The following is a 15,515-nucleotide window of genomic DNA, read 5'->3' as shown; positions in this document are numbered from 1 at the left end:
CACCTACAAAGAAGCAGTAATGCTTGCTTCTGTTAAGCATTTTCAGGAAAAATGTACGCCATCTGGGCTGGTGGGGGCATGAAGAAGGGAAACAAAACATAAAGTTAGCACATTTAATTATTTTTTCTTCCTTGGCTCTGCTCTGATTCTAAGCTGTGCTCAGAAAGGATAAGCAGAGCCACTCTGCTCCTCTGCCAGGGCCTTCACTGAACAGCCTTCAAGAAACCTTTTCTCGCTGCAAGAGGCACTGATTTGTTCTTGGAACTCCCTGCGATGAAATGAAGGACCCAAAAGCATTCAGTTGTTGAACACATAAAAGGAAGTATATTTAAAATAAAAAAACTTGGTCAGACTGTAGCGTCAATTACCATTTTGAAGGAATTTACAGGGCTGTTTTAGATGAGTCTTTTGGAATAGTCAAGTTTATAGCAATGCCTAAACTGGTTTCTTCATTGCACAGTATTTTCTTTTAAAATGTGTGCATTTTTAAACAATTACATACATATTAAAAATCAGCATTTCTTTGCTTAAACTTAATTAAAACGTTAATACTCTCAGACAACACAGATCTGAAATGGTGAAACCAGTAATTGCCCCCTCCCACCTTACAACAAATTAAATTGAGACAAAATTACAAACACATTTCACTACATGATTATTATTAATAAAAATCAGTTTTCTTTTTTTTTTTTTTATAAAGTTGCCCAAAATGCAAGGGATGTGCATAGGTTTACAACTTAGTCAGAATAATATTTTTACTTTATTCCCTTGGGTACGTTTTCCCATGAACGGAATGTACTTTGCTGTAGATTACAGTTTTTTTTTCAACACAGATACACCAACGGCATGAACGCTTGCGACTGTCCACATGCATTAAGAGTCAAGACCCAATTTCAAATTTCTAAAAGTTTTACAGAGTTCTTCAAAGAGACAGTATCACATTATCTGGATGTTACGCAAAAGTACTTAAAAATACTATCCTAAAAAAAAAAAAGCGAAGAAAGGCCTTTAAAATTTATGAATTTGTTTCGTAACCACTAGACTAATTATTTCAAATAAATAAAGGAAAGTATTCCAATCCATAAAATCAGACTCTAAAAAGAATGTAGTGTTCCACCCCCAAGTTAAGGTAACAGAATCATATTATTATTACTATTAAAATAGATTATAGAAAGCAGCATCTATTTTGTGCAGTTTTTAGGGGCCCTTGAAATAAAAAGCTATGATTTCCAAAAATATAACATTCCAAAGGACTGAATAATACATACATTTAAAGATACACTTTATTAAAGTTTAGGAGAAATGATTAAAAAAAAAAGATACTGTCTCTTTAAATTAGTGTTTAATTTTTTTTTTCCCTCCTCCTATCTATTAGGACATGACAATAATTATAAATTTAGGTCACACTACATCTAGGTAGTCTCTAGGGGCCAAGACCTGCTGACACAAGGTCAATAACGAAGAGGTTTTCCATGTATGAGGTGGTTCCCAGTAATGCCAGGCTTTTTCAATTATCTCGCGAGTGGCCTAATAGACCCAGGACACCGGCACCCACTGCGACGCTGTACAAACGAGCTCAATGGCTTCCTCCAGGTGCCTGATTGTTTCATCGATTTCATTGTTGATAATTGTTAGGTCAAAGTAGTGTGCATATGTTCTCTGTAAGATTTCAGACTCCTTTTGCAGGCGCTGAAGAGATTCATCCTAGTCAGTGATGAGAAAAGGAAATGGGAGAGGTAAGTTGGATCGTTTCCTTTACTTGAACAACAGCTTTCTAGCTGTTGCTTACAGAGAAGAAAACAGGCCAAAAAGCTTAAGTGGTCTAGAGACCCTGTCTAATTCTTTGGAAATTAAAAGAAATAACACAATTTCTGTCTTGAAGCTGACATTCAAACACAAGCCATTTACTGATGTTACTTGAGACAAAACACAGGTCTAGAACTAAAAAGGCAAGGATGAAAGCTAATAAAAGCAGCACAGACATGGAGCTAAAGAGACCGTACATGAGTTAAACAAAGTGCACAAATTCAAGCTACTTGGCCTTGTCCAGGTAAGAGCACAAGAAACAGGATGGGGTATATTGCCAATTATCAGCTGTTCTCAGTTTTGGTAACAATTCACTGTTCAGCATCAGTCTTCTGGGTTTACTTTCTTTAAACACCATTTGCTGATGAGGAAGTTCTCACTCCATGTTGCCCAGCAGCTCCTATTTCAGTATTTCCTATTTCACTTCCGGCATCTCTTAGCATGTTGTACTGAAGACTCAGCACCATGGTCCACACTCGAGAAGGGTCAGCCACCACAGGCTCAGCACTTCCCCTGGCTCCGTGTCCATTCCTTATGGGATTAGCTGCTGCCTGTTTGGTAGGTGCGATGCCTAATTCTCTGTAGCTAGCAATGCTACCATTGTGGGCTTGCTAGCTGGGCCTGCATTTCAGAGAGACTGCAAAAGGCTTCCCTCTAGGATCCTGTAGTGATCATGTTGTACGCCCAAATTCCCTTCCTGCAAATTCCCTACAAAATTAAATAATCATTTCCTGCTTTTAGGAACTTTGAAATAGCCACATGAATTCCTTCCCTCCCCACGTTTGGAGTGGAAATGAGGTTGTCAGATATGAACAGAATAGACTTCTGCTGTACTAGTATCTGTACTATCACGCTACTTGCTCACTCAACTGGGATACAATTTATTGAAACAGTTCTAGATATAAAAGCAGTGTCTACAGCTCGTGTCACAAGAAATTATTTTGGGAACAAAACTGTATCCACCTAATATGAGATACCTCTCCCACACCTTGCTTTTTTTTTGGTTTGTGTTTTGTTTAAACTTCCCAAGCATTTGTAGCTATAGTGACACGTTGATGTGAAATGGTGGCTTTCAGATCCTCTGGGAATAACCTGCGTTGAGACAGTTCTCCTTCCCCGACACCATGAAATCAACCGCTTCCGGAGGGTACCTTCTGAACCAAGTTACAGTTCTGCTTCTTTCCGAAGCTGCAGCCCCAGATGGGGTGTGAATGTGGCCTCCATCTGATAATCTCTTAAGATCTCATTCAGGGTCAGCCAAATACTTCTCCCACACACTTCTGTATAGGGCATGCTCCTTTTATGGAGCACCATGCACCTATAGCAAAGCTCAGCACTTCTGTAGAAAATAGCAGCGTGTGCTATTCTTGTCAATTCCCTTAAAATCTCTTAAGTCTTGAACAGCGAAAATCCCAGAACATTCTCAAGAAGAATCACCTCCATCAGCTGCACTCTCAATAGTGCCAAGGAATAAGATATTTACCAAAACGCTCAGATAGCTGAAGACAGACAAATGAATGACTACAACTTCATTAATTTCACAGTAGGGAGCAGAATGTCTGCCTCTTCTTCCACCCTCAGTTCTCATGTAACAGGTACTACATATGGGACCAGCTGCAGTGTGTTCATTATCTGGAAGAGACTTTTCTTCCCTATCACTAGCGTTCAGTCTGCTTTCCTAATCCTATTTCAATTTCCAGCAAACCTGGGACAGAAAGGAGTGAAACATGACTTTCATCCATGAAATCCCTTGCACGTGCATAATGGTCACCAGTGATGTTTCTCTGAGGGCTCTTTTTTTTTTTTTTGCCTTAAAGTACATAGGACAATAGTTGCCATTTTATGAAAAGCACAGGCTAACAAATTACTGGTACTTCCTTGTAAGGCTGTGAACAGCTTACAAAGAATTTGCCAATTTTGTTCAAAGAGAAGAAAATCGTGCAATTTCTGTTGAAATTGAGAAAAATTCCTTCAGAAAGACTTCTTTTATTTTTTAGCTATTGGAAAGGAGAAAGAAGTCACACATCGCTCAATGAATATTTGAATAAAAAGAGTGGAGCTTGTTAATTCCTCTTTGCTGCTGAATGGGAAGACAGAAAACAACTAGAGGAGAGAGGAACTACTCAGCTGTTCCCTGATATGCTCTCTCCTCTCTCTGTTTTACCATACTAATAACATGATTTAAATTTTCTTTGCGATGAGATAGGTGGGTATACTGAGATTTCCTATATGATTCAAATTGGTTTTGTGCTTTGTAGAATTGCTTATAATGCAACGCCACACTCAGTCATCAAGTATAATATTTCATTTCCTAATTCCTACTAATTCCTTCCTTGATTGCTGAGGTATTTTGTTTGTTCTACAGTAGGCTAAAGCACCTCAAGATAATTGCCTTTAAGACCAGGTCTTCGCTTTGATTTTTACCATGATGTTCAAATGTACAGCTCTAATAGTAGAAACTTTACTTTCTTGTTTCTTCTTAGCAAATAATCCTTACAGCTATTACAGCACAGATATCTAAAGCCTTACTGTATTCAATTTTTATCCCCAAAAGTAACCTTGAATGTGAATGAGCAAATCTACATTCTAAAACTACTAAAATAACCAGAACTACCTTGTCATCCCCTAGCTGGTACTTACAGGCAATTTTCTGCACCATTTTGGCAGCTATGTACAATTAGTACGAGTGCAGGAAAATGAAAAAAAAAAAAAGAAAAGATGAAATTCAAGAAAGCATAAGGGGAAAAAAGGACAGTCATTTATAGAAGTGTTCTCAAAAGGTGTATGTAAAATAAACAAAGCAGGATAAGAGGATAAACAGAAAGGGATACTCAATGTGCATATGAAGCTTTCCAAAAGTAAGAATGAATGGGAAATATGAAACACACACTCTGGAATCTTGTTTGCTGCCACACAGGCTGCTAATGTGCAGACATAACTTGCACTTCTCTCTTCATGCAGCAGAATAAATCTTGGAAAATAGGACGCTGTATTTTGGTGAAGTCTGTTGCTACTACCATTTCCTGTCCTCCCCTTTCCTTAAATTTAACTGATTCATAAAATAGCATGCCATTTAAATGTGGCCCCATATCCTCATATGCCTGAGGATCTCTGTGTGCACAGTGACTTCAGTCATAAGAACTTAAAAAAAGACACAGTCTTAGAGCATGAATGCAAATATTTAGAATGTAGTATCCAACTTCTATTAATGTGTCCGTGGCTAAGAAATATATTTCCCCACCACTACTACAAAAGGTACATTTCTGTCCTCTTCCCAGTGTGCCATGGAGAACATTTTCTCTGACACATTAACTGCCTCGAATCTCTCTGTATTGTATCCTACAGCTAGAAGACCATAAGGTGAATACTGCTGGCAAGTAAGTGAGGCTGCGAAAGACCATTTGGGAGCTGAAACACAGATACAGAGTAACAGAACCAGGTAATTACATAATTCTACAGCATACCTGGTCTCCTTAGCACTGCTGTAAATGCAATGATTGGCACATCTTAAGAATATATATTTTTAAAAGTGATGCTATGCCATTTGCTTGCACAATGGTACATTCAGTGTGGAATACAAATTTGTAGTGTTCTTGCAAGATCATACTGATTTATAGCATATGCCGACATCAGCAGTTAGACAAACTGTCACTTCACTAGAATTGCTAATTTTTATGTCCTAAGACAGTTAATATCGTTGTGACATTTATTAGGTAATGTCACAAGACACAATGAAATGACATAATTCACTGATGTGGAAGTGAAAAGCTCCTTCTTCTCCCTCCCATCTCTTTTATTGGCTGTATGCTTTCAGTGTTTGTTCTGGCATCGGTGATTGTCAGAGCCTTTTTGAGCTGCTTGCAAACTGACAAAACCCAAATTCAGAGCAACAGTAGCTCACTAAAGGACCTGATATGTGCTGTGGCCAATGCAGATGGGCAGTACCAATCCAGACGCAAACTAGAGAGAACCACTCCCTTCAGCAACAGTGAACTAGGAGAATGCCTCAGCTGCCAGTAAAACTGCAGCATAAGGCCAGTATTTTCTGCTCTTCACTTACCCTGAAGGATGATTATGATTGTATTTGCATTTAAATATGTTTATTTTGCTCCTAATTTCCTGCAAGCCACTATAGGGATGCTGTAGTTTTGTATTTGTGATATTGTAATTACAGTTCTATGGAAACAGCTGTAGAGATAGGGCTTCTGACTTCATTTTTGTGTGAAAAAGGGACATCTAGGAGGTCTGGAACAGATTCATGCTCAAATCCAATTAATTAAATACCTTAGTAATGGAGTTTGAAAAGCCTGAGCAGATCAAGTGTTTGTATAAACACTGTTTGCCCTGTTGTGAGCTAAAAGCAGAATAGCTTGATAGCCTCTTTGAAATCAGTAGCAGCCGTGAAACTCCACAAAAACTAAGTAGGAAATTCAGGATGTGTACTTGCATGAACACTTAACATTATTCTACAAGCAATTAACCCTTTGGTAAAAGCTAATGTCCAATTCTTGACAGAATGATCTTTGAAATTAAGAAGCCTATTTCTGATACGTATTTGCTGGCCAGAAACTACAAGATAAAGGTGGCATGACACTGCAGATCCATTCTTCAGTTCATGCCAGCTGTAATCCAGTGCTAGCTCTGCAACTCAGAATTGAGCAACTTTCGTTAACTGAGTAATTTGTAGTAACGATTTGTCAAGGATTTGGAAATGAATCTTTGGGGTAGGGCAGGGAATAAAGAGAATAATATATATATTGAGAATACATCATGTGGGTCCTTTAACTTGAAAATCATATTTTCAATTAGAAATATCAGTTATTAAAGAATGAATACATCTCAACTGACTTAATAATGCTGCCCTTCAACTGTCCTTCTACCTCTCCAGTTACAGACAAGGAAACTCATATCTGCATCTTTGAATCCCATCCTTAATTCTACCTCTGATAAGACATTAGACTGTAAGATGCCATACCTCATTAATGCCTGGGGTAATCGTAGGTGCAGCAATAAAAACAACAAAAGGAGCAAACTCTGCAGTTCTCAGGACCTTCAATGCCTAGGGTAAAAGGAAAAAAAATCAGATGCTTGAAAAGAATCCCCCAACAGTCAATGTCAAAAAAGTTCAGTCACGTAAGCAGAAGATACAAAATCATGACTTATCTACTCAATATTTATTCTTTCTTGTCTGATTTGTTCTACATGCCAATGCTTTTTTTTCCTTGTTTTCTGAAGCAAATGAAAATATGATATGAGAGGTCTTTAAAAAGTTAAGAGGAATAGTGAGCATAGCACTAATGCAGTAAACACAGCACTGCACTCCTGAGCTATGCAAAAGATGAGTGCTCTTATTAAAACCTTGGTTCAGCTGTAACTCAGCTGCTGTAAGTGAAACTTTGCTTCAAGCTACAGACTGAAGCGTAGAACAGCAAGTAAACATACCTTAGCTCAACTCAAATATGTGGACAAGAAAGCGAGAACACTAAAGGTCAACAGTTTTCTTTTTAAAAAGCAATCCTTCCTTTTTCCCAGCCTAGTGAGGTTTTAATCTCTGGTGCTTGAAACCCATATATGAGGGCTGCTCTGAAAGCAATGTCTCCTACTTTATTACATTGGCTTACAACATCAGATGCAGATTTTGGTGGGATGGAAGTAGAGGTTGAACCTTCCCACCAATATTCTGTTACATTTTGTTGCTGTGCAACAGATGGCAGCAGAGGGGTGGTCTGACAAAACCCAGTGGCATTCATTGACACTTACTGGACATTTATGGACACCAAATGGTGGCTCTGAGCACAGTGAAGTGGTGGGTGGAGCATTTCAGCAGTGGCAACAGTGATGAGAAAGACAAGCCATGTTCCTGATGGCCATGCAGGCTCTTGTTCATCAGTGGTGAAAATGCATAGCTAACAGTGGTGACTATGTTGGAAAAAGGAGTGTTTTGTAGCTGAGAATTTGCTCTATCAAATAGCGTTATTGTGCTCTTTGTATCTGCTGGAGTTTCCATGGAAATAAATAGGAGACATTACTTTCAGAGTGACTTATGTCCTTCAAGATCCTCAAAACAGAAGGGATGAACCCCTTATATGAATGTCATGGAGACTCACATAACTAGGAGTACCAAAGAAAAACAGGCAAGTGGTGTAAGATAGCTAGTAATAGATCCATGGACATGTTGGCATAAAAGAGCTGAGACAGATGCATGAGGAAGTTGGTAAAGAGGCTTGCTCTTTGTTGGCGGAAGTGCAGGAAAAGCAGCTGTTACCAAATGTGAATTAGTTTGGCTGTTACCAAATGTAAATACACTCTAATCAAGATTAAAATGGCTTCTGAGGCTTGTACTACTTCTGAACAATCCAAGTTGAAAAGGTTTATCAAGAGATCTCACTTTTAACAGCTGCTCCATTTAAACTAATGATAAATGCTGCTTTCTCCAAAAGTCGTTCAATGCAGGATTTTATTTTTCAGAGCAGTACTACATCAGCATACTATGTGAACTGTGCTAAATAATTTAGTTGTTTCTGTTCTTAAACTATTTGAATTTTTGAATCAAAGAGGAAAGCAGCAAGCAAAAATAAATAGTTAACCCTGGTCACAGTTTTAATTTCTTTCCTCCTGTTTCCTTTGATGAGCTTGTGTAATATAAACATCACTTTTGTCCATATTCATGTAGTTCCACATAACAAAACATAAAAACACATCAATGTGAATTAAAAGTCACGATTACATAGATGTTTCAAAGGAAATATACCAGAATTTTTCACTGAAGATTTTACATAATAAATGAACAACCTTTTTGTTTCTTGAGAGCCTAATTTTCTGTCCTTTCCTCTTTTGAAAAGTATAATACTGTAACACAGAAAGGAGTTTCTAAAGTAATGACACTGATCTGGTCATATCTAGTCCTAACTAGTATACAATCATTGATGAAAATAAATATATCTCAATAAAATAATGTTGAGGGATTTGTGACAAGTCCTATTTTCATATACTTCCAATAAGTTACCTGAGGTTCTACATCAAGTATTGCAATTAGTCCCTGCTCATGGATCTTTCGTATTGTTTCCAGTTTTGTCCCATACATTGCATCCTCATGGCTGCCATATTCCAAATATTCATTGTTTGATATATCCTGCATCATTTGGTCATGTGATACAAAGTAGTAATTTTTTCCATTTTCTTCATCTTTCTTTGGAGGTCGGGTTGTGTCTGAAAATAAAATATATTTTTAATGCAAAAGCAGTACTAGGCTTACACATGGCATATTGAGTGGTTTATCAGTATTTATTCACTGAATGATATAGCCTGTTAATTCATATGTAGAACAATGAAGTGTGAGCTGAGTGGAGTCAGAATGACAAAGTCTAGGAAAAGCAGAAGGTTGGGGGATGCGTTGGGGAAAGCAGGAGACTAAGGGATGTGGAAAAGATAAAAAAAAAAGAGGAAGAACAGAAGGCTATAATTAACCTTTATTTGGTGAAGATGGTGAGATTCTATTAGTTGCTTTGAACAGCAAACAAACTTCTCTTCTACAATTTCTTCTTATCTTTGTTTGACAGGCCTGATCTCACAGCTCTTATAGTTTCTAAACCATTGCCTTAAAATCCCCTAAGTCCTAGGGCCCCATTTTACCCCAGAGGCCAATACTAGGCCCAATCTCGTTTCTTTAATGATCTGGATGATGGGGCAGAGTGCACCCTCACCAACTGGGAGATGACACAAAATTAGGAGGAGTGGCAGTCATGCTGCCACCCAGAGGGATGATCTCAACAGGCTGGAGAAAGTTGAACATGAACCAGTGATGTGCCCCTGCTGTGAAAAAGTCTAACAGTATCTTGGACTGCATTAGGCAAAATGCTGACAGCAAGTGCAGGGAGGTGTTCACTCCTCTGTAACTGAGCATTGGTGGGGCCACCCGAGTGCTGGGTCCAGTTCTGGGCTTCCCCAGGACAAGAGAGACATGGACACAGAGGGAGTCCAGTGAAAAGTCACCACAGGATTGCAGCATCTCTCCTAGGAGGGAAGGCTCAGAGAGCTCATGTTTATGTTGGTAATACTACATCCGAAACACCACCTTTCTTTGCAATCTAATCTCATATGATCCAACCTTATCATAATTTCAAAGTATTAAAAAGATTGAACTCATTTTCCATTTTTAAATATGTCTACTACTACTCTGAGGATTAGTTAGCAATGTATTTTGCTAGTAGTACTAGCAGTTTTTTCTGAAGTTGAAAATTAGTATTATAGATCTTAGATTAGAACTGATTATAGATCAGTTTTTATTTTAAGGAACTCAAGAACAATGGATTATATAAAACCTATAATACCACTATTCTACTCACTGCTGTCATAGGTCTACTAGAACTTATATGCTCTCCTACTTTCCTCTTCAATCGTCTACATTTGCTATAACTCTTTTTTTTAAATACTGGTATTCTTATGTGGTTTTCTTCAGAGTGTAAAAGTATAAAAAGTACATGAGGGCCTAACTAGTTGTGGTCAAGTCAGATAAAAGCTACCTAACAATGACTTACTTTTCAAATATATTGCTTCTTTAAACCTATGTGGTAAGAGACGTATGGCCTACTAATCTGTAAACTACCAGTGTGTGACATGACTTTTTGACCTTTAAGATCAAGTTTTCAGGAGCTAGATAATTGTTCCATAAACCATGCTGCTAAACACTACATACAACTTACTGCCCACCTCAGGAGTTACCTACTCTTACCATAATTTTTCAAAAGAATGAAGAAAATGCAGTAAAAATCCATCCCTGATTGCTGAAGAGAATAAATTCAATTAACTACAGTCAGCTGAAATGCAGGTCAGGTGTGTGTGATGCATTTTACATGATTTACTTCAGATAGCTAAAATAAGGGATTAATTTAGGTCCCTAAACATGAGCATAAAGTACTATACTAAATATCCTAAATCTGCCTTAAACCTCATACATCCATACAGTCCCATCAAGTATGACACAGGAGCTAACAGAGGCCACTGCTTTTCTGGAGTGGGGCTCAAGGTTAAATGATGTCTAAAGGAGTTATCTAAACATTAGACTGATGCTTAAGCACCTGGACTGCACTCTGACTTGCAGCTAGTCTCTTCAGTTTTCTTATATAATCAGTGAAACAATTTAAATGCTTCCACAGAGCAGGAATCTAATGCAGGCAATCTGAGGTATGGTCTTCATAGTATATGCAAGTTCATTTTATAAATGAATTTAAAGACAAAATAACCATTTCAGCTTCTGCCTCCCCAGAACAATACACATAGTACTTGAGAGAGCCTGGGTGAAAGGTACATTGTAAAACATTTATTACTCTTTGCTTTAGATCTTTGTAACAGAGAACACATTTCCTGATTTCCTATAGTTTCTGAAGTCAGCCTGAAACAAGAGTGGGCAGATTTAGCTGCTGGATGATCTTCTTTTGGAATGCCTAGGCTTGAGGAAAAAGGCTGCATCTCCAACAAATAATGTAGAAGAATACACAGTTCCTGCCATGGGACTGCCTGAGAATGCTGTGAAGGGAAAATGCCCCTGTGCTTTTGGTGACAACCCATTTGGTGAGCTGTGAAGTTAACTTCATTTTCTTTTTCTTATTGTCATCTCTGGTAACTTGAGAGTTATTTTTATATAATAACAGTAGTCAAAACTAAGCTGAGAAAATTAATTTAAGACACTGAGACAAGGTAGGCTTTAAAGTTTTCCTCTAAGTCTAGTTTATTTTTCTTCCCACAGGAATTACACACAGTTTTTAGCCTCATGGCTGTTTCAGTCTTAACTCAACTGTAAGTGCTAAATTAGCACAGGAAAATGAAAAACATTTTAGTCTTCTTTCTTAATAAATTTTGTGAATACTAAGAAACACTCAGTGTAGAAACAGTGTTACTTACTACACTCTCCTCTGAAAAAAACAAAACAAGAAATATTCCTGGTCCTTCCACATTTCACTCATCCTTAACAGAAGATTAATCTCACTAAAACTGAACATGTGTAGTACTACAATGGGACTGCTGTCAAGGATGCTATGTAATTTTGCACTACATTGAACATTGTTACTTACGAGGAATGGGGTAAGCAAATCTGTCCGGGTGTTTTGTGATGAGTGTGTTTTTTATGTGTCGTCTTCCAACACCATGTGCACCTAATCCACAACACAAAAACCATTTATTAGTTTTCCACCACATGTGGTTAAAAACTATGCTGTTATGATCAGAATAATAACTCAAAATTACCTAGTAAGACTAGTGTTTTCCTTTTGAATGCTGGCAGTTTTACTACTTCTTCATATGTGACGAGATCTAATTGATCAAACACTAAAACACAAAAGAAAGCCCCAGAGGGATAAGAAAAAAAGGCATATTAAGGATGATAATTAATTATGCTACAAATCGTCATTTTAGCAAGTGTTAGATTTACAATACAAAGCAATATGTTATGGAAAATAAAACCATTTCATTATGTAATTTTAAGAAAAGTGTCCATTAAGAAAACTGTTAAAAAGCAATAACACAGCTACTGAAATGCTCAGGAAAATTTGCATGTCCTTTCATGCAATATTCAGCAGACCACAAAAATCAGCTAAAATGGCATGCTATTCACATTTGCATTCCTAAGAAGTAGCAATACTAAAGAAAATCTGTAGACAGTGACCAACATGAATACAGTATGAGAACATCTATTTACACTAAAGATAGGGATACTTTCATATTAATGTTTAACAAGATCTTTGAGTAATCATGATTTTTGAGGGTTAATTTTTTGTGGTATTTCTCCTTCAAAAAAGCTACCACATTAATTGTAATTAGAGTTCTCTTTGAACACACGTGCTAGATAAATTGACATGCTTTTAAAACTTTTGATAGAACGAAAAAGTTTAACAAAAAGTGATGACATTACATAAAAGAACCTCCACCATATTTAGGGAAAAATTGTAAAAGTATTATTTCAAAAATGATTTCAACTGCAGTGAATGAATTCCATTGTGCCTATCAATCTGTTGTCAATTGCCAAGATATGTAATGATTGACAAATCAAGTTTTGTTCATAAAAACAGCTTCTTACTCTGCCCAATAACACAAGATCTGTGGTTGTTTTTGAAGAATTTTGATGGAAAAAAAAGAAAAGCCAGGAGGCAGTTGATTGTATTTTTAAAGATTAGAGCAATCAGCAGTTACGAATAGAATAACTTGCAAGAGTTTACAGTTCTGTAGTTGGATGTACTGTAAACAGAAGGGAGAGACTGCATCTTAAGTATGATATTTTTGAGTGTTTCCAAGTCCCAAGTGGTGTATTCACTTGAACTATATCCTGTCTATTTTTTTCTTATTTACATTTTTAAGCAAAGATCTGGATACATTCCTTTCCCTCTCCTCATGGTCCAAAACCCCTACGGTAAGTAGACAGGGGCAGGAGATTGTGTTGTCTTGCACCAGAAGTCACCAAGCACCAAGGTCTGGAGACATTCTGACTATAGAGCCTACCCGAAAGCACATGTTTTGTACTAAAATCAAAGCAGCAAAGGGTTTACTTAATATATTTCTTTTTATAGGGCAGATGTTAAATCCAATGGCACTGTTTTTAACCCAGAAAAAAAGTACAATTAATGTAGTTGAACTACTAATTAGTCAATTGGCATACTTGACTCTTTAAGAACTTGAAAAGATACGGATATGAAAACTTCCTAAGTTCATTCGAAGCATTTTGCACTTCATGATGAAGAAAAAAACCTCTTTCAACCTTTCCCCAAATATTACAAGATAAAACAAGCAAGAAGTTAGTCATATTTTTCCTCATTTCCACAAACTACAAACATGGAATTCTTCATTTTTGCAACTTTGCACTGTTTAAATTAACTAAATTCATTTCATATCAGAAAGATATAAAGATCTACAACATGTTAAACAGTTTTGCCATTCTAACTGTTCTAGTTTTACCATTCTAACTATCTACTGGGAAAGGTGTCTTCTCCCATTGAAAAAAAATAAAAGAAATCAATCCTTTATTTTCTTCTTGAACAAAACCATGTTATGTTAGATACAAACAACAGGAGCAAACAACAGAAATGGTACATATTAATGCCTTCATCACAAATTAGTAGCATGAAGAAGATATGTCTCAGTCTACATGGAGTTACCTAATGATTGTAGGGATTTCAAACACAAAAGAAAATGACTATTTTTTAAATATACACAAGATATGAGGAATATGGGATACATTTAAAGACTGAACTTTTAATGCTCCTGAGTTACCAGCTAATAAAGAAAAGGAGTTCTTGAAAGGAAACAGTAAGAAGCAAATAAAGAGGCATTGTCACTTGACAGGTTACTTACATGCACAGAGGCCATTGGGAGTAAGACAGCATGAAAAATGTACAGGGGTCATTGAGATATGACTTGTAATATATTAGTAAAATAAAAAGTATATGCACAAAATAAACTTTACCATGCAGTAGTCTAAACACGAGGCAAATAAATCACATTAAGAAATGATAAACATATTTTATAAAAGCTTGGCAATTTTCTACATTATGCATAATATGACGCATAGTTCTAGTATGTTCTGAAGAGTGTTCTTTTATGAAGTCCTGCAATAACATTTCAGAAAAAAAATTTAAAAATGTAAATATCACTGCAGTATATCTCTAGAGATAATCTCTAGAGCACTTATAGAAATGCTAATGAACCTTAAAATTGTTTTTTTTTTTTTTTCTGTAGGTTTTGGTTCCAAACAGATTTTACAATGATAAGGGGTATGATCAAGAAGGTATCTCTTGAAGGACACATTATTCTATTATCAAGTATGGAGGAAAGAAAAATGGGATGACCTATTTTTCTTATAAAGGAGAATATACTTGCTGAAGATGTGTTTTTAATTCTGAGACACACGCACTGAAAAGCTGCAAAAAGTAATGTTGCAATAGTTCTGACTAACAATACCATATGTGATATTTTAGAGAAGGTAAATTTAGTAATATGTTAATTAAACTTAATAAATTCACAAAAGCATCACATCATTTCAGTGAACCTCTTACTATCTACATACTTCTTAATTTCCTGAAATATTATTGGCATCAACTTTATTACCTGAAGGAGACTATGAGCAATAATCATTGCTAAAGGAAATATTAATCCCAGTTCGTCCTCTGATAAACTTTTTAACTTCTTAGGGAGAAGGGGAAGTGTAAGATTGTTATTTTGAAAATAATGTTTTTTAATGATTATGACCACTTCAAGTGTTCATGTTTCTAATTTTTGGCAAACTGATGAACAAAGTTTCCAAAAGCATTACCATGGGCAAGCAGTAAGGCCAACAAATCATGCAATCAAACTGCTGTCAACCTTCTCCAAAATGCCCCCCTCCCATCAAGATAGCATTGTCTAGATTACCCTCCTTCGATGGGGATTTAATTGATACAAAATCTTCAGAAGCAAAATTAGCTCAACATGTTGTCTGTTCCTACCCTGGACATACTCATTCCTTTGCAGCATGCCATGTGTAATCATATTGACATTATTAACTACATAGCTCCATTTGTGAACTATATTATGAAACTTGTCTGTTCTAAAGAAAAGGTGTTTTTTGTTAGTTTTTTTTTCAGCTAATGCAGTTACCAGCATGACCACGCAAAGTTATACTGGTACAATCGAAGGGAGTAGCATGCTGTGGAAATGTACGATGGGAGCAAGTGGTAATACTTTAA

At 36.6% G+C, this 15,515-nt stretch overlaps 1 protein-coding gene across 7 annotated transcripts in view; it reads right to left on the bottom strand.

Moving 5' to 3' along the window:
* The window catches only part of CASK (calcium/calmodulin dependent serine protein kinase), a 206,662-nt gene continuing 191,443 nt past the window's right edge, over nucleotides 297–15,515 (bottom strand). For 4 of the 7 annotated variants that reach the window (XM_021407417.1, XM_021407442.1, XM_021407434.1 and 1 more), the window contains 5 exons: nucleotides 12,049–12,129; nucleotides 11,877–11,957; nucleotides 8,813–9,015; nucleotides 6,782–6,865; nucleotides 1,528–1,704 (listed from right to left, as the gene is read on the bottom strand). In XM_021407417.1, the coding sequence (XP_021263092.1) occupies nucleotides 1,528–1,704; nucleotides 6,782–6,865; nucleotides 8,813–9,015; nucleotides 11,877–11,957; nucleotides 12,049–12,129 (626 nt within the window). Of the gene's footprint in view, nucleotides 1,705–6,781; nucleotides 6,866–8,812; nucleotides 9,016–11,876; nucleotides 11,958–12,048; nucleotides 12,130–15,515 lie in introns of all 7 variants that reach the window. The other 3 variants (XM_021407408.1, XM_021407427.1, XM_021407449.1) reach the window with 1 other exon arrangement.

The sequence above is a fragment of the Numida meleagris genome, chromosome 1 (genome assembly GCF_002078875.1).
Source record: "Numida meleagris isolate 19003 breed g44 Domestic line chromosome 1, NumMel1.0, whole genome shotgun sequence".
Taxonomy (NCBI): Eukaryota; Metazoa; Chordata; class Aves; order Galliformes; family Numididae; genus Numida; species Numida meleagris.
This window is presented reverse-complemented; position numbering and strand designations above follow the sequence as displayed.